Source organism: Theropithecus gelada, chromosome 20 (genome assembly GCF_003255815.1).
Source record: "Theropithecus gelada isolate Dixy chromosome 20, Tgel_1.0, whole genome shotgun sequence".
NCBI classification, from domain to species: Eukaryota; Metazoa; Chordata; class Mammalia; order Primates; family Cercopithecidae; genus Theropithecus; species Theropithecus gelada.
The window spans coordinates 52,448,753-52,476,076 of record NC_037688.1 but is presented as its reverse complement, the minus strand read 5'-3'; the positions used below and the strand labels follow the sequence as shown (position 1 = coordinate 52,476,076).

The window sequence follows — 27,324 nt, the reverse complement described above, 5'->3', positions numbered from 1 at the left end:
GGGGCCGGGGCCGGGTCGGGGCGCTCCGCGGCTGAGGAGCGGGAGGCCGTCCGGGCAGCGCGGCCGGCGGCGAGAGGGGCCCCGCCGCTCTCCGGAGGCAGAAGTTGTGGATCGGCCGGCGGGGGCGAGCGGGCCCGGGGGCCGGGGCCGCGCTGCCCGGGCCGCGAGGACTGAGGCGGCGCCGCCGGGCTGTGGAGGTGAGTCCCGTCGGCCGGGCCGGGCCGGGCGCGCAGCCGGGGAGCGCGGGCTCGGAGGGCGGCGGGGAGCGCGGGCCTGGCGGGACGCGGGAGGCCTCGGGGGCTGGGCGCGCCGGGCTCCGAGCCAGGGCAGGGACGGCAGGGCCCTCGGAGTGGGGTCAGCCCGCCGCCCGCTGGCGCCTCCAGGCCGGTGAGGGCCCGGGCTAGGCTTGGGCGATGCTTCGGAGAGGAGCCCAGAGGAAGGCGGGAAGGCGGCAGGGACCTGGGCCATGTGGGTCACTCGAGGCCAGCCGCGGGGGCCGCGCACACAGGAGGCGGCCTCGGCCCTGCCTGCCCCGGCCCTGCCTGCCCTTGAGTGCCCTTATATCCGGGCCCATCGTGCGGTCTCGGCCGCGTTAGGGATGTGGTGCTTGGTGCGGGCATGGCTCTCCTGTCACTTGGGGAACGGCCTGGGGGCGGCCACCTGGCGTGGAGGGGCTGGCAGGAGCCCCGCCTGTGCCAGCCATGGCAGTGTTCTCTTCCGTGTTCCCCTGGGGCTGCTGCGGCACCAACTGGGAAGTTGCAGATCTGTTCTCTGACAAGCCAGCTGTTCCTGCTGGTTGCAAAAGGGACCGCTCTAGTCCTGACGGGGGGAACTCTTGTGTAGTCCGTGGCCCTGGCCAGGTGAGCTCTCGGGGGCCCCCTTACCGCCCTGGAGTTTGTTAACAGACTGCAGGTAACAGGACCCGGAAAGCAATGGTGAGACCCAGAACCTGCGGCGGGGCCTGGGTGTATGGGGCCAGTGGGGAAGACTGGGACTCCGTTGGGCGCTGAAGAGTTTGGTGCTTCTCCTTTGGGAAACCCGGGTCTCTTCCTCGGCCCAGGTCTGAGGGATGCGGAAACGTGAGTCACAGTTCAGTGTGGGAGTGCCCCGTAACTGCCTCCGCGTTCCCAGAGTCTGGGGCTGGGTGAGGATATAGGGGTGATCTGCCTTCCGGTTCTAAGTGACTTCTCGACTGTGAAGTGGGACAAGAGAGATTGTTTTTCTGGTCTTTCCGGGGGAGGCAGATCCTGCAGGAACCAGCTTGGCCTGGCCTTGGGTTAGGTGTGCCTTGCCTCGTCTGAGTCCTCCTGCTTGCGGGAGCAGCACCCCTCTTTTTCCTGCTTCTGTCTCTGCCTCTGAGGCTCTCCAGAGCTCATTGATTGGCAGACGAGCCAGTGACCTCTGAGGCCCCAGGGGAGCCCGAGGCTCAGTGACTGCGTAACTGCACAGGGCCTCCTGTCTGGGCCTCCACAGACCGTGGTCTCTGAGAGCAGGAAGCGGCTGGTTCCCTGTAATCCTGCATCTGTGTAAGAGCCTCAAGCTCTGCTGGCCCTCTCTCCGGGCACCCCTCACTTTATCCTTGCCCTGGCCTTGGGCAGCACTCTGGTAACCCCAATGCCACAGGTGAGGAACCAAAGCTGGAGACAGCTGTTGATGGCAAGGGAGGGGCCAAGGGAGGCTGAGTGCCTGGTCTCTACCTCCTGCTCTTTCCACCAGCTCATACAAGGCAATTGAAGGGAAGGATTCTGCTGCTCAGAAAATCCTCCAAAACCATGCGTGTTGTTCATGGGCCTGAACCGGTCAGTGAAGAACCTGAGAGGGGCCGGCCACCCACGTGGCCGTTGGTGGCCAAGCAGCCCCTGGTCCAGCCCTCTGGCCCGCAGTGTGATGCCTCTGCTGACTGCACTAGGTGTGGAAAGGTGCTGAGAAGGCAGATGACATCGTTAAACAAAACAGCTTGGGGTCTTTGAAAAACAGTGGCGGAAACCCAGAAAAGCTGGTGACTTGTCCGGTCTGCATCTGTCCTGGGCGACCGCCCAGCCCTGGACTGTGAGGCTGAAATGACAGCAGACGGGGGGCTGTGCTTGGGTGGTTTCCTCATCAGACACCCAGAAAAGAGACCCCCAGCCCAGGGGCTGCCTCGTGCACTCCGCCCTCCTGTTCTGCTCTGCCCCTCTGGTCCTGCCCTAGACCCCGGCCCAGCAGGAGTGCCCAGAAGCCCAGTTGGGCTTGTTCTCTGCCTAAAGCTCTTCCGCATCCCTGGTAACCTCTCAGTGTGGATGTGGGATTCCTCACCACCGGGCTGTGCCTCAGCTGTGTGGAGCCACTGGACTCTCATGCCCCACGCTGGCGAGAACGCTCAAGTCTGTGCAGTTCTCATGTTGCCCTCCAGCTGGTCCCTGGCTCCCCTCCGTGGGATCTGCCTGCAGCTCTTACACTGTGACCGCCCTGTCTCCCTGCTGGATGTGGTGCTGGGAGGGCAGGGCCAGTTTCTGTTTCTTGGCAGGCCCGGTGCCAAGCACCGTCCAGCCGTGTGTGGCGCAGGTGGTCAGTGAGCACCTGGGGTCGGCTCTCACCACAGGCAGCTCTGGATACCTGGGTTCTGGCGGCCAAGGGGGACTCCTGGGTGCTCCAGGAGAGCAGCACAGCAGCCCCTGTGGCGTGGACACGGCCACACCTGAGCTCGGCTTGTTTCTGAGTCTGAGAGAACAGGCTTGCTGGCCTGTGACCCTTACATGTGTGTCTCGCTACAGGGAGGCTGTGGGTTGAAGCTGGGCCTGGAGACCTGTTCAGCCACACCCTGTCACTATGTGGGTCACACACAGCTGGGTGGAGACCTCATGGTGCGTGGCCCGGGGAGGTGTCTGGGCATGGAGTCTGTGGACAGCTACATTGTACCACTAGGACAGGGGCTGCTGCTGGGCCCACAAGGTGCAAGGAATGGGGACTGTGAGAGGATAGGGGCATCCTAGCCCAGGGCAGGGACCCCAGGAGGGACCGTGTGAGCCCCCCAAGATGAGCTGCGTCAGGCTGTTGCTTTGCACACGTTGAGGGGCTTGCCCGAGTGCTGCATGGGAAGCCAGCATCGTGGCCGCCCTCCCCAGAACTCATCTAGGGCACCAGGGTGGACCCTTGAGTCCCATCGGATCATAGGCATCACCCTCACCGTCCTGGCCTCCAGATCCCACAATTTCTCAGATTCCCTGACATCAAAGGGAAGCTTCCAGGGTTGCCATCCCCGCCTCCCTGGAGGTCCGAGACGGGACATCAGGACGCAGGGCCATCACTGCTTGTTGCAATGTCACGGTGACTGCAGCGTCCTTTCCTCTGTGGAAGGAGCTCGCTCTGCCAACGAGGGGATTCCTCCTCATGCCCTTCCCCTCACTTTTCTTCAAAAAGTTGCCGTTTATTGGCCGGGCGCGGTGGCTGAAGCCTGTAATCCCAGCACTTTGGGAGGCCGAGACGGGCGGATCACGAGGTCAGGAGATCGAGACCATCTTGGCTAACACGGTGAAACCCTGTCTCTACTAAAAATACAAGAAAATTAGCCGGGCGAGGTGGCGGGCGCCTGTAGTCCCAGCTACTCGGGAGGCTGAGGCAGGAGAATGGCGTGAACCCGGGGGGGCGGAGCTTGCAGTGAGCCAAGATCACGCCACTGCACTCCAGCCTGGGGGCACAGAGCAAGACTCCGTCTCAAAAAAAAAAAAAAAAAAAGTTGCCGTTTATTTTTTAAATGTTTTAAGTTTTATTTTTTTGAGCCAGGGTCTCACTCTGTTGCCCACGCTAGAGTGCGGCTTCTGTCATAGTCACTGTCTCCTGGGCTCCAGTGATCCTCCTCCCTCAGCCTCCCAGAGCACTGTAGGACTACAGGTGGGCGCCACCGCACCCAGCCTCTGCCCTGTGTAAGTAAAGTCCCCCAGGCAGGTTGAACCTCTTACACCTTCTGCCCCCTGCCTGATCCCCACTCCCTACCCCCCACCTCCCTGCCCCCTGTAATGAGAAAGGCAACACATTTTGGAGCTTTCTGGAGTTCCTGCCCCTCCTGAAAAGGTGGCTGCAGAGAGGCCGGAGCTGGTGGGGAAAGAGGTGCCAAGAGGCCTGCTCTGGGGCCCAGGGCCACACGGCTCCCAAGGCCCCAGTCTCCCTCTGCGGTGACAGGTGCCCCCTGTCCCAGTGGCTTCTGCTTGGCCACCAGTGAGGCCGCCGGGCTGCCCAGACCAGGGCTGCTCCTGCCACCACTTGGCAAGCACAGAAATAGAGAAGTGCCAAAAACCACGAGTGCTTGTCTGGTCCTTTTTTTCCTGTTAAAAATAGAATTTGGGGCTGGATGTGGTGGCTCACACCTGTAATCCCAGCCCTTTCAGAGGCCGAGGCAGCTGGGTCACCTGAGGTCAGGAGTTCGAGACCAGCCTGACCAACATGGTGAAACCCCATCTCTACTAAAAGTAGAAAAATTAGCTGGGTGTCGTGGTGTGCGCCTGTAATCCCAGATACTCAGGAGGCTGAGACTGTAGAATTGCTTGAACCTGGGAGGCGGAGGTTGTAGTGAGCCGAGATGGCGCCACTGCGCTCCAGCCTGGGCGACAGAGCGATACTCTGTCTCAGGAAAAAAAAAAAAAAAGTAGAATTCGGTTGGGCTCAGTGTCTCACACGTGTAATCCTAGCACTTTGGGAGGCCACGGCGGGTGAATCACATGAGGTCAGGAGTTAGAGACCAGCCTGGCCAACATGACAAAACCCCCGTCTCTACTAAAAATACAAAAATTAGCCAGGCGTGGTGGCGTGTGCCTATAACCCAGATACTTGGGAGGCTGAGACAGTACAATTGCTTGAACTATGAGAATTGCTTGAACCCGGGAGGCAGAGGTTACAGTGAGTCGAGATGGCGCTACTGCACTCCAGCCTGGGTGACAGAGCGATACCCTGTCTCAAAAAAAAAAAAAAAAAAAAAGGCCGGGTGTGGTGGCTCACACCTGTCATCCCAGCACTTTGGGAGGCCGAGGCGGGCAGATCACCTGAGATCAGGAGTTCGAGACCAGCCTGACCAACATGGAGAAATCCCGTGTCTACTAAAAATACAGAAAATTAGCTGGGTGTGGTGGCGGGGACCTGTAGTCCCAGCTACTCGGAGGCTGAGGCAGGAGAATGGCGTAAGCCTGGGAGGCAGAGCTTGCAGTGAGCCGAGATTGCGCCACTGCACTCCAGCCTGGGCGACAGAGTGAGACTCCGTCTCAAAAAACAAATAAAAAAGGAAAGGCCGGGCGCGGTGGCTTAAGCCTGTAATCCCAGCACTTTGGGAGGCCGAGACGGGCAGATCACGAGGTCAGGAGATCGAGACCATCCTGGCTAACACGGTGAAACCCCGTCTCTACTAAAAATACAAAAAACTAGCCAGGTGTAGTGGCAGGCGCCTGTAGTCCCAGCTACTCAGGAGGCTGAGGCAGGAGAATGGCATGAACCTGGGAGGCGGAGCTTGCAGTGAGCTGAGATCCGGCCACTGCACTCCACCCTGGGCGACAGAGCAAGACTCCGTCTCAAAAAAAAAAAAAAAGAAAAAAAAAAGAAACAAGGAAAAGAAAAGTTGATGCTTGTGCCACTGGACACACCCGCACACCATCCTCATGCTGATCACAAAGAGGGTGAGGGGCCGGGCACAGTGGCTCATGCCTGTAATCCCAGCACTGTGGGAGGCCGAGGCGGGCAGGTCATTTGAGGTCAGGAGTTCGAGACCAGCCTGACCAATATGGTGAAACCCTACTAAAAATACAAAAATTAGCTGGGCGTGGTGGCAGGCGCCTGTAATCCCAGCTACTTGGGAGGCTGAGGCAGAATAGCTTGAACCTGGGAGGTGGAGGCTGCAGTGAGCTGAAATTGTGCCACTGCACTCCAGCCTGGGTGACAGAATGAGACTCTATCTCAAAAAATAGAATGAAACAAAAAATTTAAAACCAAAAAAAAGAGGGTGATGGCTGAGTGAGGAGGCCACTGTGGGCCGCACACAGGGCCCAGGAAGGACAGGACGCAGGGAGTATGAGCGTCCTGTCCACTGCAGTTGCTCCGCCATGGAAAGCAGGACCTGAGAGAAGCAAAGCTGCCTGGCTCAAAGCAGTGGCCGCCCTGCTGGCAGTTGTAGTGGCCGGGTAGCACTCGGGCCGGGATCCAGGGGAGTGTAGGTGGCCACCTGGCCGTGTGCCTGAGCCCTGCCCAAGCTGGGCACCTTTCCCTGGCAGTGCCTGGTAAGCTCGGCTGCCCTACTCATGGACTCTTGCCCATGGCCTGTTCCTTGTAGCAGGGCCGGGCTGTGGGAGGTCTGGACGGGATCTGGAATGGCCCTGTCTGCGGTCCTGGCTGGCCGGAGGTTGACTGCACTGGACAGGTCAGGGGCCTTAAACCAGGGTAGTGAGGAACCAGCCGAGCCCATGATGCTCCCCAGGCTGCCTTTGGCTCTCGGACAGACAAGTTTCTAAGGCGAAAGGTCTCCTGGGGCTGATTTCCAGGGACTTTGGCTCCTGCAGAGAGGCCTGGAGGCGGGGCTTGGTGTTCCAGGGCCAGAGTCCTCCCGGTGGAAGCTGAGGGGCCTGATTAAATGCCTCCCTTCCTAGGCAGCAGCCCAGACGCGGCACAGAGAGGGCTCAGGAGCTTGCGGCAGCTTCAGGTGAGTTTGCTCCCAAGCACCGCAGCTCATTTATGGGTTTGTTTGGGCTGCAGAACTGTTTGTGGAGCAGCGGGGTTGGAGTGCCCATGGCTGGGGGCCTCTCCTCAGAGCCCTTGATTCACAGAGCCCCTCGAAGCCCGCAGTCCTGCCTGCCCTGAAGAGCCTGGTTCTCCCAGCCATTTGGGCTGTGGTCCTGTCGTGGGAGGTGACAGCGAGGGCGCACTGCCTGGGGTCCTCACGGGGGTGTTTGACCCTTTGGTGGCCTCCCCTGTGCTGTGGTCTCGGCCCCCAGATGGAGCCCCCCATCCCCACGGCAGCACTGGGGCGGGGCTGGTGAGGAGCATGTGCATGGCCCCTGCCGCTGTCCTCAGCCAGGAGGGTGCCTGGTCCCTGGGGAGCGGCCTCCACCTGTTTCTGGAGAATGCTGTCCTGCCAGTTGTCACTGGGGATGGGCGGTCGTAGTCCACGTCCTCCCCCAGGGAGGGGCCCTGGCCTGGTTTCTTGTAGGGACGATGGGAAGCCCTGTCCTCAGCCCTCCCACCTCATGGATGAGCTTCACGTCCTTGGGGCCATCTCCTCCACAGGGGGCCTTAGCGTCAGTGGGGACACAGGCAGAGGTGCCTGTCTTCGGGTTGTGGGGACCGACTGAGCTTTGTCCCAGTAGTGGCTGGCTCTCGTTTTCTGTCTGAACCAGCAGCCTCTGGTCTGGTGGGTGCAGTTCTAGGGCGCAGTGGGTTTGCCGTGGGGCCAGGCCGGGCCACCAGCTGCCTGGACACAGGGGCCTCCGCTTTCTGTCTGCTGCCCCGCACACCCCCAACTCAGGCAGGGGTGACACTGGGGCATCTTTGTTGGGGTCGCTGCGGTTCCCATGGTGGTGAGATGGCTCTGGTGAAAGACTGATGGAGATGCAGGGGCTGGGAGCAGGTGCTGTGTGAGTGGCACACGCCTGTGTCACCTGCGGGGCAGGGGAGGGCCCAGGGTGTACAGTCGTGTACATCATTAGTTAGCAAGACAGTGAGGAGTGTGTGGAGTGGATGCAGCTGTGGGTGCCACCCGCGCAAGGCTGGGGGTTGCTGTGCCAGCCCTGCTCCCATGTGGGCTCCTAGCTCCCCAGGTGGGGATGCTGACCCAGGGAGGTGCCTTTGCCTGCACCCACTGGAGTCTCAGGAACATGCGTCACATCCCCACATCATGCCCACTGAGCCCACCACCTACTGAGAGGCACCCTGAGACCCTGTCCTGCCACAGGTGGGCTGTCAAGGCCAGCACCAGAGACCCCCAGCAGACCTCAGTGGCCGCAGATGGAGTGGGGTGGCAACGGTCACCTCCAGGACTCAGCCCTGTGCTGAGTCGTGGACAGTGTGGTCATACTGGCCCTTCTCATGCGCATCCCCTGGCTGGACACTCCTTGCTGCCCTCACGGGGTATGTGTGTGGCATGCCTCATACATGACAGGGACTAGCCAGTTGGCCCTGCTCATTAACCACTTGTCCCCACACGGCAGTGGCGGCCTCACCTCTGCAATTCTCCGAGGCTGGATCTAGGCCACCGCCCCGTTTAAAACTAGGGCAGCGGTTCCCAGGGAGGGTGGGGAGCCGCACGGTTGGACTTGTCGGGGGCAGGCATGGGTCCACACAGCCCGGGGCCCTCAGCACCCTGCCCCTCCAGGAAGCCCGGAGGTGGGTGTGGCTGCAGCCTGGCTCTGTGACAGTGCTAAGTCCTGGCCACTCTCGAGGTACCGCCCTGAGAGTGAGCCCCTGCCGGCACGGCCCCTGCTGGTTCCCATTCGCAAGCACCTAAAACAGCCTGGCCCACAGCAGAGGCCCCGGGGGTGTTTGCTAAACCAGCGGGGGGCACGTGTGGCTCACAGGAGCGGCACAGATGCTCCACCAGCAGCAGGCCCTGCAGAAGCAGCAGCGGCCCAGGGCGTGTCCCTGGGGTCAGGGCTCGACATGCTCTGCGGGTCCTCACCCTGTCCCTGGGGGACCAGTCTGGGCACACTCCTTGGTGACAGTGTCTCCCCCTCACCCCCAGTTATTTGGACAGGAACTTGGTGACGGTGCCCCCCACTCCTCCCCCGGTTATTCAGGCAGGAACTTGGTGATGGTGCCCCAGCCCACCCCCAGTTATTCGGACAGGAACTTGGTGATGGTGCCCCAGCCCACCCCCTCACCCCACCACCAGTTATTCGGACAGGAACTTGGTGACACTGTCTCCCCCCCACCCCCAGTTATTCGGACAGGAACTTGGTAACAGTGCCCCCCACTCCCCCCTCGGTTATTCGAACAGGAACTTGGTGATGGTGCCTCCCCTCCCCGGTTATTCAGACAGGAACTTGGTGACGGTGACAGTGCCCCCCCAATCGCCCCTCCTACCCGGTTATTCGGACAGGGAGCCAGGAGGGGAACCACGGATTGACCTGACCTGCGTCCAGCCCTCCTCAGGGTCACTGCACTGGGTGATTCACATGTGCCCAGGCCCTGAAGTGGGCTGGACCTGGGAGTGGCAAGCGAGCCTTCCTCCCGAGAGCCTCTGGCTGGCCGCAGCAGGCCCTGTCCCCGCTGTCCTCAGGCGAGTGGCCCTGGACATGATAACCCCCTGCCAAGGTCTGGCCGGAGCCAGCACCCACGGCCGAGATACAATCAGCCCTGGCTGGGTGCTGTCCCTGGAGGTGGCTGCTGGTTCTGCCCTCCCTCCTTCTCACCACTCCTTGCCCCTCTTTCCTGGGGTCCCCTCCCATCGGAGTCTTCCTCCTAAATGCAGTTCTCTCCCTGTAGGGGAACGTCGGCTGGGAGCCTTTGTTTTTTTTTTTGCGCAGTGGCGCGATCTCGGCTCACTGCAACCTCCGCCTCCCGGGTTCAAGCAATTCTCTGCCTCAGCCTTCCGAGTAGCTGGCATTACAGGCGCGTGCCACCACCCCCAGCTAATTTTTGTATTTTTAGTAGAGATGTGGTTTCACCATCTTGGCCAGGCTGGTCTCGAACTCCTGACCTCATGATTCACCCACCTCAGCCTCCCAAAGTGCTGGGATTACAGGCGTGAGCCCCGCCCCCCACACCCGGCCTGGGAGTCTTTTCCGTAGCTGCTCGTCCTGTACTAGCATTTGTCCATCCATGATGGATGGGGACGCAGGGGGACCCAGGACCCACACCTGCAGTCGGGAAGGCTGGCAGGGTGGATTTCCGGAAGAGCATCAGTGCCAGCTTCCCACAGTCACCCCTGTGATGGGACCCTCAGGTTGGCACGTGGCTGGCAGCTGTGTCCCGGGAGTCCCAACTGCTTGCAGCCCTTGCTCCTTAGTGGGCCTTGCCAGCCAGGGCAGGGCCCCCGCCACCCACACGGGGCTCTCGACTCCTCTGGCAGCAGGTCAGGGGCGGTTCAGTGATGCCATCTCTGGAGATCCCCTGGCGTGCGCTGGAAAACTCCAGAGAGGCCTTAACAGAGCCGGCTGTTCCGCTTCCGTGACAGGGATGTTTACTCTTCTGGGCAGGCTCCTCTCCTCCGAGCACCCACGAGAGGGTACTGTGTTGTCCCTGCTCTCCTAGGACAGGCCTCCCTCCTGTCCAGATGGGGCCCGCAGGGTCGGGTGGCTGAGACTGGCTCCAGCTCAGGGAGGGTTTTCTGAGCGAGCACAGGGGAGCAGGAGGCCGGCAAGCAGCTCACTTCCTGCCCTGGGTGCAGCTGGGCACCATGTCTGCCCTGGGCCTGCTAAAGGCATCAGTGAGGAGCAGGCAGGACCTCGTATGAGCCTGTGTTTCTAGCAGCGCGCGTGACCCCAGGTGCCACGTGCGTGAGTGCATGGCTGGGTGAGTGCGTGGGTGGGTGAGTGGCGAAGGCGCTGAGGCTGGCCCCGGCGGGCACACCGTCCTCGCACACAACAGGGGCAGGGCTCCTGTCAGAGCCAAACCAGCTCAGGGCCCAGTGCAAGCGGTTTCTGTCCCGTGGCACCTCCGCTAGTCACAGCTCCCACCCAAGCCCTGCCCCACTTAGGGTTTGGCTGCAGAAGGGGTGTTGGAAATGCCCAACCCGTCTCCCATGAGGGGCTCCTGCGTGGCATGGGCCGGGGAGTGCAGGGGTCGTTTGGGTGGCTCCAGGGTCTGGCGTAGCCACACGAGAGGCCCTGAGTTGATGTGGGCTCCCTGCTGGGGAGCCTGCTCCGTGCGTGCTGGGCTCCCAGCATTGCATCCCGTGGCATTCAGGGCCCTGTGGACCTCGCCTGCGTCCTGCGCGTTTAAACGCTGCCCCTTGTGGAGGCCGCCAGCACTACAGGGCCTGTAGTGTGGCGCGTCCACGTGAGATGAGTGGCCAGGCACGGTTGTGTCCAGAGACGCAGCCTGGAGAACAGGCCTGGATGTCTCCGTCATGGTTTTACGTGCGTTTCACACGGACGCAGCAATGTCTCAGATACCTTGGATCGTGCAGGGCACGTGGCCAAGGCTTGTTTTGTCTGTTCCTTTTCTCCTGTCTTACGTGGCTACCAGGAGGTCTGCCACGACTCCTGTGGCCCCCGTCCACACTGCGTGGCACTTTTCAGCCTGGCTGCCAGCTGCCCCTTCGAGCGCAGATGTGGGCACAGGGTGGTCCCTGGGGAGAAGCACCGGCAGGCGAGTGAGCCAGGCTGTGCCCAGTCAGACCCCTGCAGACCCCGAGGCTTGAATTTCATGGAACTCTCACCTCTCACGGAGTATTGTTTTTCTTTTGATTTTTTCCCAACCATTTAAAAATTTAAAAGCCATTGTTGACTTGAGGGCTGGACCAGGTTTAGGGCTGGGCTCTGGTCCGCACCCCACACTGGCCCTGTGTGTCCTGTGCCCATTCTGCCTGCGGGGCAGGCCTGAGCCACCACAGGATTGCGGGGTCCTCAGGGTGCAGGGCCCGCGATGCTTCACCCCTCCCACGACCCCAGCACCTTCAGAGAAAACGGGCCCTCGTGTCGAGTGGAGCGGTTCAGGCGAACGTTATCACCACACGGGGGACTTGGCAGCTTCTGCCCCAGGCTTCAAAGGAGAGGGGATCCAGAATTGTCTGTCCCACCCCCTCAGCCCCTGCCCTTGAAGCTTCTGTCCCCAAGGCTGTCGGGAAGAACCAGGGAAGGGCTAGTGTGTCTGCTGTGCCATCCCAGGTGCTCGAGCCTCACTGAGCTCAACTCCTGCGGTCTCAGAGCTGCAGGCGCCTCCCTGCTATCAGAGCTGCAGGTCCCTCCCGGGTGTCAGAGCTGCAGGCCCCTCCCGGGTGTCAGAGCTGCAGGCCCCTCCCGGGTGTCAGGACACTGACTGGAAAGGCCCCCCTACATCCCTGAACTCCAAAGGGTATGTCCTTTGGTGCTTTTTTTTTGGCTCTGTCTGCCAGGCTGGAGTGCAGTTGTGGTACTCAAGCCATCCTCCCACGTCAGCCTTCTGAGTAGCTTGGTCTACAGGTGCACACCACCGTGCCCAGAGAGTTTAGTTTTCTGTAAAGACAGGATCTCACTGTGTTGCCCAGGCTGGTCTGGAACTCTTGGGCTCAGGTGATCCCCCACACATGGCAGTTTTGACACTTGACCATTTCCTCCCAAGCTCTACCCCGACACTGGCTCTGTGTCCCAGAGACTTAATCAGAAGCTGGTAGAAGGGCTGTGAAGTGTGTTGCAGTGGGAACTGCCGGTCAGCCCACAGCTGGCCTGCCTGCCTGCACGCCCACCTTGGCCCCGATCTTGGCAGGGAGAGGGGGGTGTATCGGACTCTGGGGAGAGCAGCTGCCTGCGCTGGCAGGGTCCTCCCGTCTCAGGGTTAACGTTCTCAGCTGTATTTGATTTCTCCTCAGCCAGAGGGGGTAAGATGGCCTTCCCAGAAGCACAGGTGGGCTGTGTGTCAGAGGCCCTGGACACCTGTGCCTCTCCCGGGCCTCCCAGCAGGGGTGGCTGTCGCCTCTCTGGAGGGGAGACCCCAGGAACCGGCCCCGCCCTCAGCCACAGCCTCACAGGTTCCTTGTGTTTCTCGGGGTCTGGGGCGGGCACAGGCTCTGTGGGTGCACACGGCACGGTCAGGCTCCCATCCTTCTAGAAGGCTGCAGAGTGGCGTGTGGGCAGCTGTGTGACGCGGCCCCAGATCTCCATCTGGCCTGGCCTGCAGCAGCTCCCTAGGCCCTCTGCTACCTCCCCTGCCTACCTCTGGGTAGACGTCCTCTTGACCTTTTCTTCTGTGATAAAGCAAAAGCGTGTGATCTCTTTTCTCACCAAGGAATAAAACGTCTCTGAACACTACAGACGTGATGCCGGGCTTTTGGGGGCCGGGGGGCATCCTAGGGCCCTGAGGGAGGAGCCCCGTGGGTGCCGACGTCGGGCCCCGGGCCCTGCACCGAGACATCCCCTCAGCTCACCCCAGGCGGCTGGGCATGCTGGGAAGTCCTCCCAGGCTGTGTGTGTGAATCATGCTGTTTCTTCTCTATTTTCTCTCTCTGTCTGTTTATTTTTGTTGTGTGTCACTCTGACCAGCCGGCCGCCCTGTCTCTTCCCTCCATGCTCCGCTTCGCCCGCTGCCGGCCAGAGGTGACCAGGTCCGGCTCTCAGCACGGCCGCCGGCCGGGGGGCCATGGGGAGCTCCGCCTCCTCCCTGGCCGCAGAGACCGAGTCGGACCACAGCTTCCCCCGGGGGCCGCCCTACCCAGGTCCCCCGGCAGCGGCTGGCTGGTGTAGGAGCGGCCCAGGGGGACCCGTCTGGGGAGGTGCCCTGGTCAGCCGGCAGCACCAGCCCCCACGGCCCCGGGCCCGCAGGTAAGAGGTGGGAGGGGTGGCCCTGGAGGGGTCCCGGGGGCAGAGGGCCTCTTTGTCGGGGTGCCCCCTCCTTGGCAGAGGTGCTTGCAGAGAAGTGGGTCCCTGCTCCTACCAGTTGTAGCAGCTCTTCCCAGGGTGCAGAAGCTGAGCAGGTCTGGGACCCCGGCCTCGGCCTGGCTGGTCGAGGGTGGGAACTGGGGGACCCCGGCCTCGGCCTGGCTGGTCATGGGTGGGAACTGGGGGACCCCGGCCTCGGCCTGGCTGGTCGTGGGTGGGAACTGGGGGACCCCGGCCTCGGCCTGGCTGGTCATGGGTGGGTACTGGGGGACCCCGGCCTCGGCCTGGCTGGTCGTGGGTGGGAACTGGGGCTTGTGCGCCCGATCCCGGCGGCCCTGTGTTTCTCACAGGCTGTGCTGCTGCACGCAGAGAAGCTGTTCCTGAACCTTCTCTTTGGGCTGGGATCGCTGGTGGCTGCATGCTCTGGGCACGCTGCCTGCTGCCCACGGTTTCAGAGCTGCCAGCACTCGCTGGGCTCCACCTGCTACCCCTCCGGGGGTCACAGGCCGCATGGCTTGGTGGCCGAACTCCACGTGCTGGCTTCTCACAACTGTTACCGCGGCCTTGGCTACCCGCTGCGTCCCTTGGGAGCCCCCACTGGGTTCTGGGGTGCCTGGTGTGGAGGCAGCCCAGGCGGTGAGGTCTGGACTAGCTGGACACCACCGATGCTCCTGCCGTCACCCCATCCTGGCCCTCACTGGAGGCAGGGACTCAGGGGCCCGGGGCCTCACGGCCAGTGCTACAGTGGCAGCTCTTGCTCTCACAGAGGGTCCAGGCCTGGCCTCTGCAGACAACGTGCCTGCATCTCACACTGGAAAGGGCCTGTCAGGCTGCACCTGGCAGCAGCTTCCTGCAGACCCAGCTCCCACGTGGGACGGCATCCTGCTGTCTGCTGGCCCCCAGGTTGGGGGGATAGGTATGGAGCTGCAGGCAGTGGGCAAGGCCATGACAGGTGGCCAGGCCTGGGGACCAGCCTCCAGGTGGCATCCAAGCTGAGGCCTGAGCTCCGGCCGACAGGGCTGAGGATGCAGGGGATGAGCCAGGGGCCGTGTGGGAGAGCCCTGGATCCCCATCTGAGAGTGACCCCGATGGACAGGGAGGAGCCCCATCTGGGTTACCCCGATGGACAGGGAGATGTGGCAGAGGTGGGGCCGTGTGGGGCCTGGTGCTCCTCCTGCATGTGGTGGCACCGGGGCGCCTCTTAGTTCCTGGTGTTACTGCCCCAGCCGCCTCCCAGTGAGCGTCTCCACATGCGCCAACAACGGCTTTATTGAGGTAGAACTTACCAGATTCACCTGTTACAAGACTGCAGTTTGGTCACTCTCAGCCGTTTGTAGAGTTGTACAGCCGTCATTGCAGTCCAGCGTTACAGCATCCCGCAGCCCAGGGAGACCCCCGCATCCCCACACTCCAGCGTTACAGCATCCCGCAGCCCAGAGAGACCCCCAGCCCCACACTCCAGCGTTACAGCATCCCACAGCCCAGAGAGACCCCCGCATCCCCACACTCCAGCGTTACAGCATCCCGCAACCCATAGAGACCACCACATCCCCACAGTCCAGCGTTATAGCATCCCACAGCCCAGAGGGACCCCCAGCCCCGGACGGCCACTGACCGGCTTCCTGTCTGGGTTTGCCTTGTGCAGAAGGTGCGTGGATGTGGAGCCACAGGATGTGGGGCCCCGTGTCTGGCCTCTTCACTTGGCACCGTGCCCTCCAGGTTCATGCACGTGCAGCCCGAGGCAGTTTCATTCACTGCTCCGTTGCGGGACGAACCACATTTTATCTGTTCATGGACACTGGGACTGCTTCCACGTGGTTTCTGTGGACAATGCTGTGAACATTCTTGATGAGGTTTTGCGTGGACCTGTTTTCACTTACTTTGCGTAGATACTTAGGAGTGGGATTGCTGGGGCGTGTGGTGAACTTCTATGACGTCCTGAGGAACTGCCAAGCCGTCTTCCACAGCGGCTGCCTCACCTGGTTCCTACCCGCAAGGCCCTTGACAGCTCCTGCTGTTGTCTGTCCTTGTGATTCTGGCCATCCCAGGGGGTGGCAGCTGGTATCTGCTTGGCTTTGATCTGCGTTTCCCTGGTGGCCAGCCTTGTGGGGCCTCTCTCCCTGTCTCATCCACCTATGCCTGTCTTCTTTTCATTCATTCACTTATTTATTCATTCAGAGACAGGGTCTCACTCTGTCACCCAGGCTGGAGTACAGTGGTGTGATGACAGCTTGCTGCAGCTTCTACTTCCTGGGTTCAAGGGAACCTCCCATCTCAGCCTCCCAAGTAGCTGGAACTACAGGCGTGCACCACCACAGCTGGTTAATTAAAAAAAAAGGCCGGGCGCGGTGGCTCAAGCCTGTAATCCCAGCACTTTGGGAGGCCGAGACGGGTGGATCACGAGGTCAGGAGATCGAGACCATCCTGGCTAACACGGTGAAACCCCGTCTCTACTAAGAAATACAAAAAAAAAACTAGCCGGGCGAGGTGGCGGGCGCCTGTAGTCCCAGCTACTCGGGAGGCTGAGGCCGGAGAATGGCATGAACCCGGGAGGCGGAGCTTGCAGTGAGCTGAGATCCAGCCACTGCACTCCAGCCTGGGCGACAGAGCGAGACTCCGTCTCAAAAAAAAAAAAAAAAAAAAAATTGGCTGGTGGATCACCTGAGGTCAGGAGTTCAAGACCAGCCTGGCCAACATGGTGAAACCCCATCTCTACTAAAACAAAAATTAGCTGGGCATGGTGGCGGGCACCTATAATCCTAGCTACTAGGGAGGCAGAAGCAGGAGAATCCTTTGAACCGGGGAGGCAGAGGTTGCAGTGAGCCAGGATTGCACCACTGCACTCCAGCGTGGGTAACAGAGTGAGACTCTGTCTCAAAATAAAATAAAATAAAATAAAAATACAAACCCTGAGCTTGAGGGTCGAGACTGCAGTGAGCTGTGATCGCACCACCGCAGCCCAGCTTGGGCGACACAGTGAGACGCTGTCTCAAAAAAACTTACAGAAAAATGTAGAATTGTTCCCTTTCATTTCCAGAGGGCAGAGGACTTTCGGCCCCTGCTTTTTGAGCATCGGGCGGAGTTTCAGACCTCAGGAGGGCCTCTCCGGTCTATAGCTCCCAGCGGCCTCAGGCCACGCTCCCAGGATCCCCTGGGACTGGCCTAGGACTATTGGGGGGTGGCGGCGGTGATTCTGGCTACGGGGAGGGAGGCGGGGCAGCGGGGCAGGCGTGGGGTCTGCTGTGTAGGGCGTGTGTCAGACTTTAGATCTGGCCTGCAGGGTCAGGCCGTGGTGTCTGGTGACGCCACATTGCTCTTTCTCTTTCACCCTTGCCTCCTGCTGGGCCCTCCCCTGGGTCGACATCCCTGGGGCCACTCCTGCCATGGCCCGCTGCCGTGGGGCCTGAGCTCCAGGCAGCTCCTGTCTGCTGCTGCAAGCAGGCCCCCAAAGTGCATGGTGAGGAGACCCCCAGGCTAGAGATGAGCGAGAGCGGTGGGAGAGCAGACTGTGGGAAGGCAGATGGGGTCCACACACGGAGCCCTCCCCTCCCCACCACATGTATGCACAGGCGACCCCTGCTCTGCTCCGACAGAGGGCGCTGGGACTGGGGAAGGTCAGCCACAGCAGCCCTGGCATTGACTGAAGAGCTGCCTGCCCGGCTCGCTGCCCTGGTGGCCGCTGAATTCTCCCAACGCCCCAGGAGAGCAGGTGCTGTGGTCCCATGACCGCTCCCCCGTATGGATGAAGGGGTGGTGCACAGGCCGGTGGAGCCTGGGAGAGCCAGGTGCAGCCTGTGTCTCCCCTGCAGCATGTGGCCGGCGCGGGGCTGAGGTCCTGTACAGCTGCCAGGGCCTGACTCAATCAGTAAACCAGTAGTCTACGGGCCAGCGGCTTCAGACACAGAGGAACAAGCGCAGGTGCTGTCCCTCAATCAGTAAGCAACGGGCCAGGCACTGGCGGCTTAGGACAGAGAGGCAACAAGGGTAGACCCCACCTGGAAGGCTGACCAGCGGCTGGGCTGTGGCCAGCCTAGGAGAGTGCAGCCCAGCTCGAGGGAGGCACCACTTCTGCCCCTTAGCACTGAGCAGAGCCCCCATGGCATCACCCACCCTGGCACAGCAGGAGGACCTTCAGACCAAGTCTGGCACCCCGGCGTGTCCCGAGAGCTGTCTGGGCACAGGTCGCAGGGCTGCCTGGGCCAGACGGGGCATCTGTTTCTCAGTGTGGCCTCAGGGGCTCCGGTGCTTTGACCAAGGCCCTGGGGGACAGAATGCAGCTTCCTGCTCCTCGCTTTTCCTAAGAAAGAGGCTGCCTCCCAGGACTGGGACGGCACCAGTCACAGACCCATGGCCTCCATGCTCCGGGGGCTGCTGTCCTGGCTGCTTCGGGGTGGGCTCCGTCTTGCACACAGCGAGCGGCTTCATCACCTCCCTTTCCAGTTGGAGCTGAGTGTTGGCAACACCCAGATAACTGGGGCACACAGGTCTTGCGTGTTGGATTTTCTGGACACTTGCCTCGATTTTCCATTCAACTTGGCCTTTGTACAGTAAGGAGGGGCCCATTGTCTACCCTGAGCCGTTCCCTTCGAAGGTGCCCATCCCACGATAGTGGGGCCTCCTCACTGAGCGTGTGTGGCTGTGACTTTAGGAGGGTTCTGGGTTGAGAATTCCGAAAGGGCTTTGCTTAGGCCTAGCTTTGGGTCTTTGGCCTCCTGACGTAAGCATTTTACTTCCAGGCATTGGTGGTCTGGCCTCAGGAGGTCAAGGCTGCAGTGAGCCGTGCGTGAGCCACTGCACCATCCTGGGCAACAGAGTCAGACCCCATCTCTAAAGGTCAAAAAAAATTATTGTAAGGGTTTCAGGTCTCTGAGCCCGTGAACCTGCCCAGGCCCTGCAGAGGTGAGGGTGGCCCTGGAGTGGCTGGGGGGGTTGTGGAGACCAGAACCAGTGCTGAAGGGAAGGGAGGGTGGGGGCCCCACCGAGGTCTCCTGCCACTGACACCTGACCCCTGACCCTTGACCCCCTTCCACCGCGGCCCACCGAGAGAGGGCGGCACAGTGCAGACTGCGGGGTTGGTGACACTCCACTCAGAGTCTCCAACCACAGAAGGGCTGTGCCCTGCCTTCGCCCACCTCACCCGTGTCCCAGGGCCATGTTTGAACTTTAGGCCTTGTTCTTGCTTCTTGGAAACCCTCCTGAACTGCAGACCGTCTTCCTGACTCACCTGGGTTTTGCCAGGACGGCTCCGAAAGGTGTCTCCCAGCAGACACACCCCACTGGCGATTTTTTGGTCATGGGGACCTGGGTTCTCTTTCTCCTCTCTGGAGCCTGTGACGCTGTCCTTGCTAGTCAGTGACAACCACAGACCCAAAGGGAGGGTGTGTCTCAGGAGGCCCAGCCCACCTCTGCCTGCACCTGCGGTCAGAGGGGCGCAGAGTCTGTGAAGGCATCTCCCGGAGTCAGGGCTGCAAAGGTCATGGCCACTCTGCAACCCACAGGGGCGGTGGGGCCAGACACCAGGGAAGGTGCAGGTGCGGCCGGGAGCCCACCAGCCACAGCTGCATCCATGCCCTTCTCCGAGTGAGTGATGGTGGGGAGAGGCCTGGCTGTCTGCAGGCAGATTGCTTGGGCTTTTCACAGAAGTCCACTGTGAGAGCCTTGGTCTCTGTGCTCCAGCTGGACGCCCTGAGCCTCTCCGGGCACAGTCCACCCCCATCCACTCTGCCAGGGGCAGCTCAGGGCCCTCGCCGTGCGAGGCTGAGTGCAGGGAAGGTAGCATCGCAGAGTTCACTCGGCTCCACAAAACAATCGTGTTGCTTGCGGAGACTTTTTGTTTTTTTGCTTCTTATGAAGAGGCAAGTTTTCTTTCTTCCTGAACCGAAAGGTTTTAGATGGAGCACAAGATTCATGCCATATTTACAAGAACAATTGATTTTTCTGCCAGGCAGAGCAGCCAGTCTGTCTCAGAGGCTGTGCTATGGAGTGGGGAGGACCCTTGCTCAGATCAGCCCATGCCTTCCCCAGGCCCCTGCCCGTCCACCCACCCTTCTGTCTGAGTACCTGTTCCATGCCCGGGACGACCTGGTCCTGAGCCTGGCTGGGCCCCCCCGCCATCTGCCATCCACAGGCCTGGTGACAGAGAAAGCAGTGCCCTTGAACAGCAGCCCGGCTTTGGGGTGCTCAGCCCTCTCTGTCGGATCCTGTGTGGCTCAAGGGGTCTGCCAGGCCTCCAATGGGCAAGAGGGGCCCTGAGCCGTGCGTGGATCCATTCTGGGCTGAGGCAGCTGCCACCACCGCCTGCCTCGAATGCTCAGCCCTAGGCTCTCGGCCCCGTAGCTCTGCAGCCACAGACGGTGCCTTCCCCAGGCTGAGAGAAGGGTGGGGTCCAGCCGCTCAGGACTTCACAGGGTGGCCCTGATGAGCACCTTCCCTTGCAGCCACACCCACTCGCCCGGGTCTATGGCCACGGCCGGAGAGTGGTCCTGTGCGCGCTGCACCTTCCTGAACCCGGCTGGCCAGCGTCAGTGCTCCATCTGCGAGGCACCCCGGCACAAGCCTGACCTCAACCACATCCTGCGGCTCAGCGTGGAGGAGCAGAAATGGCCCTGTGCCCGCTGCACCTTCCGCAACTTCCTGGGCAAGGAGGCCTGCGAGGTGTGTGGCTTCACCCCAGAGCCTGCACCTGGAGCTGCCCTCCTGCCAGTCCTCAACGGAGTCCTCCCCAAGCCACCCGCCATCCTTGGGGAGCCCAAGGGCAACTGCCAGGAGGAAGCAGGTCCAGTGAGGACTGTGGGGCTGGTGGCCACGGAGCCCGCCAGGGGGCAACACAAGGACAAGGACGAGGAGGAGCAGGAGGAACAGGAGGAGGAGGAGGAGGGGGCGGCGGAGCCCAGAGGGGGCTGGGCCTGCCCGCGTTGCACGCTGCACAACACACCCGTGGCCAGCTCCTGCTCCGTCTGTGGGGGCCCACGCAGGCTCTCGCTGCCACGGATTCCTCCTGAAGCCCTGGTGGTCCCGGAAGTGGTGGCCCCGGCCGGCTTCCACGTTGTGCCTGCCGCGCCTCCACCTGGCCTCCCTGCGGAAGGCGCCGAGGCCAACCCCCCAGCCACCAGCCAGGGTCCAGCTGCCGAGCCAGAGCCGCCCAGGGTCCCGCCCTTCAGCCCCTTCTCGTCCACCCTGCAGAACAACCCCGTGCCACGCAGCCGACGCGAGGTTCCCCCCCAGCTGCAGCCGCCGGTGCCTGAGGCTGCCCAGCCATCACCCTCTGCCGGCTGCAGGGGACCCCCCCCGGGCTCGGGCTGGGCTGCGGCCGGCCGCCTAGCAGAGTTGCTGTCTGGCAGGCGGCTGAGTGTGCTGGAGGAAGAGGCCATGGAGGGCGGCTCCAGCCGCGTAGAGGCCAGCAGCTCCACCTCGGGCAGCGACCTCATCGACCTGGCCGGAGACACCGTGCGTTACACGCCCGCCAGCCCCTCCAGCCCCGACTTCACCACCTGGTCGTGTGCCAAGTGCACGCTCAGGAACCCCACGGCGGCCCCCAGGTGCTCGGCCTGTGGCTGCTCCAAACTGCACGGCTTCCAAGAGCATGGCGAGCCCCCCACCCACTGCCCCGACTGCGGGGCGGACAAGCCCGGCCCCTGTGGCAGAGGCTGCGGACGGGTCTCCTCGACCCAGAAGGCCACCCGCGTGCTGCCCGAGCGCCCGGGCCAGTGGGCCTGCCCTGCCTGTACCCTGCTCAACGCACCACGGGCCAAGCACTGCGCTGCCTGCCACACGCCTCAGCTCCTGGTGACCCAGCGGCGGGGGGCCGCGCCCCTGAGGCGCAGGGAGAGCATGCACGTGGAGCAGCGGCGGCAGACAGATGAGGGCGAGGCCAAGGCGCTCTGGGAGAACATTGTGGCCTTCTGCCGGGAGGTGAGGCGCCCCTCACCCTCTCCCTGCTCCTCAGCCTCCTGCTTCTGCCCTCCCCTTCCTAGGCTTTGGGCTCTGGCCGTGGGCTGGGGAGCAGCCCGCAAGGCCTAAGATGTGATGGGGTGGGCAGCACCCTCCACCCCGAGGCTCCAAGCTCCCGACGGCCCTGGGGTCCGGCTTGGCCTCCTGACCTTGGTCCTTGCCCATGACCAAGATGCACGACCTTCACCCACCTCAGCCCTCCTCCTTGGCCAGGAGGGCGCCAGAGCCCCGTCTGATGTTCGGGCCGCAGGGAGGCGAGGGCTTCCCAGGGGCAGCGTGGAGACCCCACTGAAGTCTGAGGTTGGGATGTGAAGTGTGAGGTCGGGATGTGCTCATGCTCCACCCTCGAGTCCAGCATGGAGTCACCCACGGTCAATGGGAACGGCCTGCATCCTCCCCAGCAGGGCCAGGGCCAGAGCCATGCTGCCACCCCTGTCCCTGCAGCCTCCCACTGGGGGCTGAGCTGTCCCCCTGGGCCCACACGTCCCCTGCTCCTCACCAGGGCCTCTCCACACAGGGCAGGGCGGCCAAGCACCAGGTCTATGGCTGTCCATACTCCACCCGTCCCTTTGGGGCCCAGGCAGTGCTTTCGGGCGCTCTCCTGGGTGGGGTCTTATCCCTGCCAGGTGGAGTGAGGCCGCCTTGCCCAGCCTGAGCACGTGGCCGTGGTCTCTGCAGAACAACGTGAGCTTTGTGGATGACAGCTTCCCTCCCGGGCCTGAGTCTGTGGGCTTCCCCGCGGGCGACAGCGTGCAGCAGCGCGTGAGGCAGTGGCTGCGGCCCCAGGAGATCAACTGCTCCGTCTTCAGGGACCACAGGACCACGTGGTCTGTGTTCCACACGCTGCGACCCTCAGACATCCTGCAGGGGCTACTGGGGAACTGCTGGTGAGGTCCTCTCCAAGGCCGGGGTGGGGCTGTGGGCAGGTGTCCAGCCGCGGTCCCCCCGAAGCTGCCCCGAGGTCACCCTGAGGCTCTGCACAGGTTCCTAAGCGCCCTGGCGGTGCTGGCAGAGCGGCCGGACCTGGTGGAGCGGGTGATGGTCACGCGCAGCCTGTGTGCAGAGGGCGCCTACCAGGTGCGGCTGTGTAAGGATGGCACGTGGACCACGGTGCTGGTGGATGACATGCTGCCCTGCGATGAGGCCGGCTGCCTCCTCTTCTCACAGGTGGGGCACCGTGTGGGGTGTGCGCAGGCGGCAGGGGCAGCCTCTGACCCCGGCCCCCGTGCCCCACAAACAAGGCCAGCTGCCTCCTCTTCTCACATGGCGGGTAGTGTGGGGGGGCAGGCGGGGGTGGCCTCTGATCCGGCCCTCTGCAGGCGCAGTGGAAGCAGCTGTGGGGTAATGGGAGTGGGCAGGGTGGCCTCTGACCCTGGCCTTCTGCAGGCGCAGCGGAAGCAGCTGTGGGTGGCCCTCATCGAGAAGGCGCTGGCCAAGCTGCATGGCTCCTACTTCGCGCTCCAGGCGGGCCGCGCCATCGAAGGCCTGGCCACGCTCACCGGCGCCCCCTGCGAGAGCCTGGCGCTGCAGGTCAGCTCCACTAACCCCCGCGAGGAGCCCGTTGACACTGACCTCATCTGGGCCAAAATGCTGAGTTCTAAGGAGGCTGGGTAAGAGGGGGGGCACTGCGTGGTCAGCTGCGTTGGGAGGAGAGGCGAGGTGGAGTGGTGGGAGACGTGGGGCTGGCGGCCCCTTGACCCGGTTCTGTGTCCACGAGGTGCCCCGGTGTGGGCTGACCCGTGTGGCCAGGCCACAGCCCCCATCACCTCCCCTTCCCTGGGCGGGTCTGGAGCTGGCGTTCTCATGCCAGGAAGGCCACATCCTGGCCCAGGCTGTGGGGCGAGCCCGATGCTGTCACCCCCTCAGGGCAGGCGTGAGGGGCATGTTAAGTTTGGCCACACCCTGGTCAGCGGGTCTGTGCCTTGACCCCTGGAGGCCTGCTGGGAGTGGCCCGGTGCGAGCACCTCAAAGCTCCCAGAGCCCTCCTCAGCTGACCCTGGGCAGTGGCGCTGTCTGCCCGCCTGGGAGCCACAGAGCCCAGAGCCAGCCCCACAAGGCCTCCAGGGGACCCAGGCCTGCCACCCCTAATTCAGGCCCTGTGTGCCTCAGGCACGGTGGAGGGGGCTGGTCCAGACCCTCCTGAACACACTTCACATACTCCCTACAGGCAGGAGTGGGCCCCGGTCAGTGAGGGCCCCTCTCAGCCATGCCCCCAGTTGGTGAGGGCCCCAGTCAGCCATGCCCCTGGTCAGTGAGGGCCCCGATCAGTAAGGGCCCCGATCAGTGAGGCCCCTGGTCAGTGAGGGTCCCAGTCAGTGAAGTCCCCGGTCGGTGAGGGTCCCGGTCAGTGAAGTCCCCGGTCGGTGAAGTCCCCGGTCGGTGAGGGCCCCAGTCGGTGAGGGTCCCGGTCGGTGAGGGCCCCAGTCGGTGAAGTCCCCGGTCGGTGAGGGCCTCGGTCGGTGAGGGTCCCGGTCGGTGAAGTCCCCGGTCGGTGAAGTCCCCGGTCAGTGAGGGCCCCGGTCGGTGAGGGTCCCGGTCGGTGAGGGCCCCGGTCGGTGAGGGTCCTGGTCGGTGAGGGTCCCGGTCGGTGAGGCCCCTGGTCAGTGAGGGCCGCTCTGCCACGCAGGTTCCTCATGGGTGCCTCCTGTGGCGGGGGCAACATGAAGGTGGACGATTCGGCCTACGAGAGCCTGGGCCTGCGCCCCCGCCATGCCTACTCCGTCCTGGATGTTCGAGATGTCCAGGGCACCAGGTAGGGCCGGGCTGGCTGACGGTGGGCAGGGTGCCAGTGAGCCACGGGCAGTGCTGTTCTGATCCTCACCCCTGTGGTCTGCAGGCTTCTGCGGCTCCGAAACCCATGGGGCCGTTTCTCCTGGAATGGCAGCTGGTCTGACGAGTGGCCACACTGGCCGGGGCACCTGCGTGGCGAGCTCATGCCACACGGCAGCAGTGAGGGCGTCTTCTGGATGGAGTATGGCGACTTTGTCAGGTATCAGCGCCACGGGGCAGTGTGCACGCTGCCGCCGCCGCCGCCCTCCAGGGCCAGGTCCTTCTCTGCAGAACAAGCCTGACCCTCCTGCTGACCTGGGGTGGGGACGGCTCGTCTGTGGCCCAACGCAAATGGGAGCTGGGGCTACAGCTCCAGGGTGCCGACCTCAGAATCCAGGTCCACCCAGGTCAGCAGAGCCCAGAGCCCTGAAGAGCCACCCCTGGACGGCTTCTAGTGTAGGCCTCAGGGATGGGCCCCCAGGGGCCGGGCTGCAAGAGGACGGTGACAGAGCAGCTGGCACCTGCTGGGGTCACCGGCCTGTGGTTGCGCCAGGAGCGGAGCCACGGCGGTGTGGGCTGCGGTGGGCTCAGGGCCCCGTCCTCCCGCTGCCCCCAGGTACTTCGACTCTGTGGACATCTGTAAGGTGCACTCGGATTGGCAGGAGGCGCGGGTGCAGGGCTGCTTTCCCAGCTCGGCCAGCGCGCCCGTGGGGGTGACAGCGCTCACGGTGCTGGAGCGGGCCTCGCTGGAGTTCGCACTCTTCCAGGAGGGCAGCAGGTGTGTGCTGTGGGGCCACACTGGGCTGGGCTGGGCTGGCGGCCACGGCCACGTGTGACCCCAGCCCGCGGTGTCTGACGCAGGCGCTCGGACGCAGTGGACAGCCACCTGCTGGACCTGTGCATCCTGGTGTTCCGGGCCACGTTCGGCAGCGGTGGCCACCTCAGCCTGGGCCGCCTCCTGGCCCACAGTAAGCGCGCGGTCAAGAAGTTTGTCAGCTGCGACGTCATGCTGGAGCCTGGCGAGTACGCTGTGGTGTGCTGCGCCTTCAACCACTGGGGGCCGCCCCCCCCCGGGCGCCCCTGCCCCCCAGGGTACGTGTCCCCTACCCCAGGCTCATGCCCCAGGCCCGCAGGGAGGGCTGCGGCTCACACGCCCCTCCTTGTAGCCTCCAGCCCCTCGGCAGGGGTCCCAAGAGCCTCCCCAGAGCCGCCGGGCCACGTGCTGGCTGTGTACAGCTCCAGGCTGGTCATGGTGGAGCCTGTGGAAGCTCAGCCCACCACGCTGGCCGACGCCATCATCCTGCTCACCGAGAGCCGCGGAGAGCGGCATGAGGTGGGTGGGGGGTCCTAGGGAAAGGTGGCGTGGGGCAGGGGGAGTCTGCCCCAGCCCCTGCCCTGCCCCACAACTGCTGTGCCTGTGCCCAGGGCCGTGAGGGCATGACCTGCTACTACCTGACACACGGCTGGGCAGGGCTTATTGTGGTGGTGGAGAATCGGCACCCCAAGGCCTACCTGCACGTGCAGTGTGACTGCACCGACAGCTTCAACGTGGTGTCCACGCGCGGCAGCCTGCGCACCCAGGATAGCGTGCCACCCCTGCACAGGTGCGCCCCCGCCCCGCCCCCACACCTGCCCCACGCCTGCATGGTGCGCCCCCACCCCCACCCCACTGTACCCCCACCCCTGCTCGGGGGTGCCCATACCCCTCCCCCACCCCTGTACGGGTGTTTGTCACCCCACTCCTGCCCCTGCCCTTGCACGGGTGGGTGCAGCCCTGTCCCCATCCCTCCCTGCCCTCCCCTGGTCCTCACCGGTCACCGGTCCCCTCCCCTAGGCAGGTCCTGGTGATCCTATCCCAGCTGGAGGGCAACGCGGGCTTCTCCATCACCCACCGCCTGGCACATCGCAAGGCAGCCCAGGCCTTTCTCAGTGACTGGACAGCCTCCAAGGGGACCCACAGCCCCCCACTCACACCAGAGGTCGCCGGTCTGCATGGGCCCCGGCCGTTGTGACCACGATGCCCGGGGCAGGGGCTGTGCGCAGACGGACCCCTACCCCCTACACGCACTTTATGAGGGAGACCCCGATAGAGGACGCTTGAACCAGAATCTCAGGACCCTGCCCAGGGAGCTGCCAGCCCAGTGTGCAGCTTCCCATGGGCCTCCCGCCCCCTCCCTCCCCTCCCTGAGCACCCACAGCCCGCCTGGCCAGGCCTCCCGGCCACCACGCAGAATACCTCGAACCAGACGGGCTGTGAGCCAGCCCCACTCACCTGCCAGCCCCAACACCCGACGGGGGGCCGAGGCCAGGCTGCCCCTCCCTGTGGGCTCAGAGTCTCCTGTGGGGGAGGCAGCCAAGAGCTCTGTCCACAAAACCAAATCTGGGTGTCAGAGGCCAAGACCCCAGGGTGGGATCAGGGACCACTCCTCACGGGGCATAATACCAGTTTTCCCCCAGAGCCCGGGCCCCTGTTCCCCACGGGGCAAGCGGGGTCCCTGGAGCCCTGGTGTGGAGCGGAAAGTCCCAGGGCGGTCCCTGTCTCAGAAGGAGGGGCCCTTGGCCAGCCACCCCCCAGTGACACTATGCAATTGCGCCCGCCAGGATCGAAGCCATGACCGGGTGCAGGCGGGCGCCAGGCCCGCTGTGGGTGGGCACCAGTTCTCAGCACCGCTCACTGCTGCCGGGCAGGCCAGGACCAGCAGGCTCCTCAGCCAACCCTGTCCCTCAGCCCGGCCCTGCCACAGAGAGGGACCCCAGCCCATCGTGGACGTTGGCAGGGCTTAGCCGCTCCCACCTCCCCACAGAAGCCCAGGAGCGTGTGGACGTCTGAGTCCAGCTTCCTGCGTCCCCACCCGGCCCTCCTGGCCCCTCACCCCCAGGCAGCGAGCCAGCCCCACCCCCACTCCCCCTCGTACCCTGGCAGGGGCTTCCGGGGCTGTTACACCTGGAGAAACATTCCCACTCCCCTTTGGCCTCCCTGTACTTCGAGCTGTGAATATTTTTAACCCTGTAAATACGGCCAGCTCTTGTGACACAGAGACTATTTTATCAACCGTCAGCACCGTTCCTTTATGATAGGATTCTCCACAGTGGCTTCCGACTCAGGCTCCAATGGACCAAATAAAAGCGTTTTGTTTTGTAA

The 27,324-nt window shown here is 63.2% G+C and overlaps 1 protein-coding gene across 2 annotated transcripts; it reads left to right on the top strand.

Annotated features, from left to right (window-relative positions):
• Positions 1-27,324, top strand: CAPN15 (calpain 15). 2 transcript variants are annotated; one of them, XM_025370281.1, is made up of 12 exons: positions 1-197; positions 19,901-21,374; positions 22,092-22,300; positions 22,397-22,580; positions 22,800-23,023; positions 24,040-24,165; positions 24,250-24,402; positions 24,799-24,960; positions 25,044-25,280; positions 25,356-25,515; positions 25,608-25,786; positions 26,017-27,324. In XM_025370281.1, exons 2-12 carry the CDS (start codon positions 19,923-19,925, stop codon positions 26,192-26,194), a joined length of 3,264 nt encoding a protein of 1,087 aa, XP_025226066.1. In that variant the 5' UTR covers positions 1-197; positions 19,901-19,922; the 3' UTR covers positions 26,195-27,324. The 2 variants fall into 2 exon arrangements, with proteins under 2 accessions (XP_025226066.1, XP_025226065.1); XM_025370280.1 differs by having other exon boundaries at positions 25,044-25,515.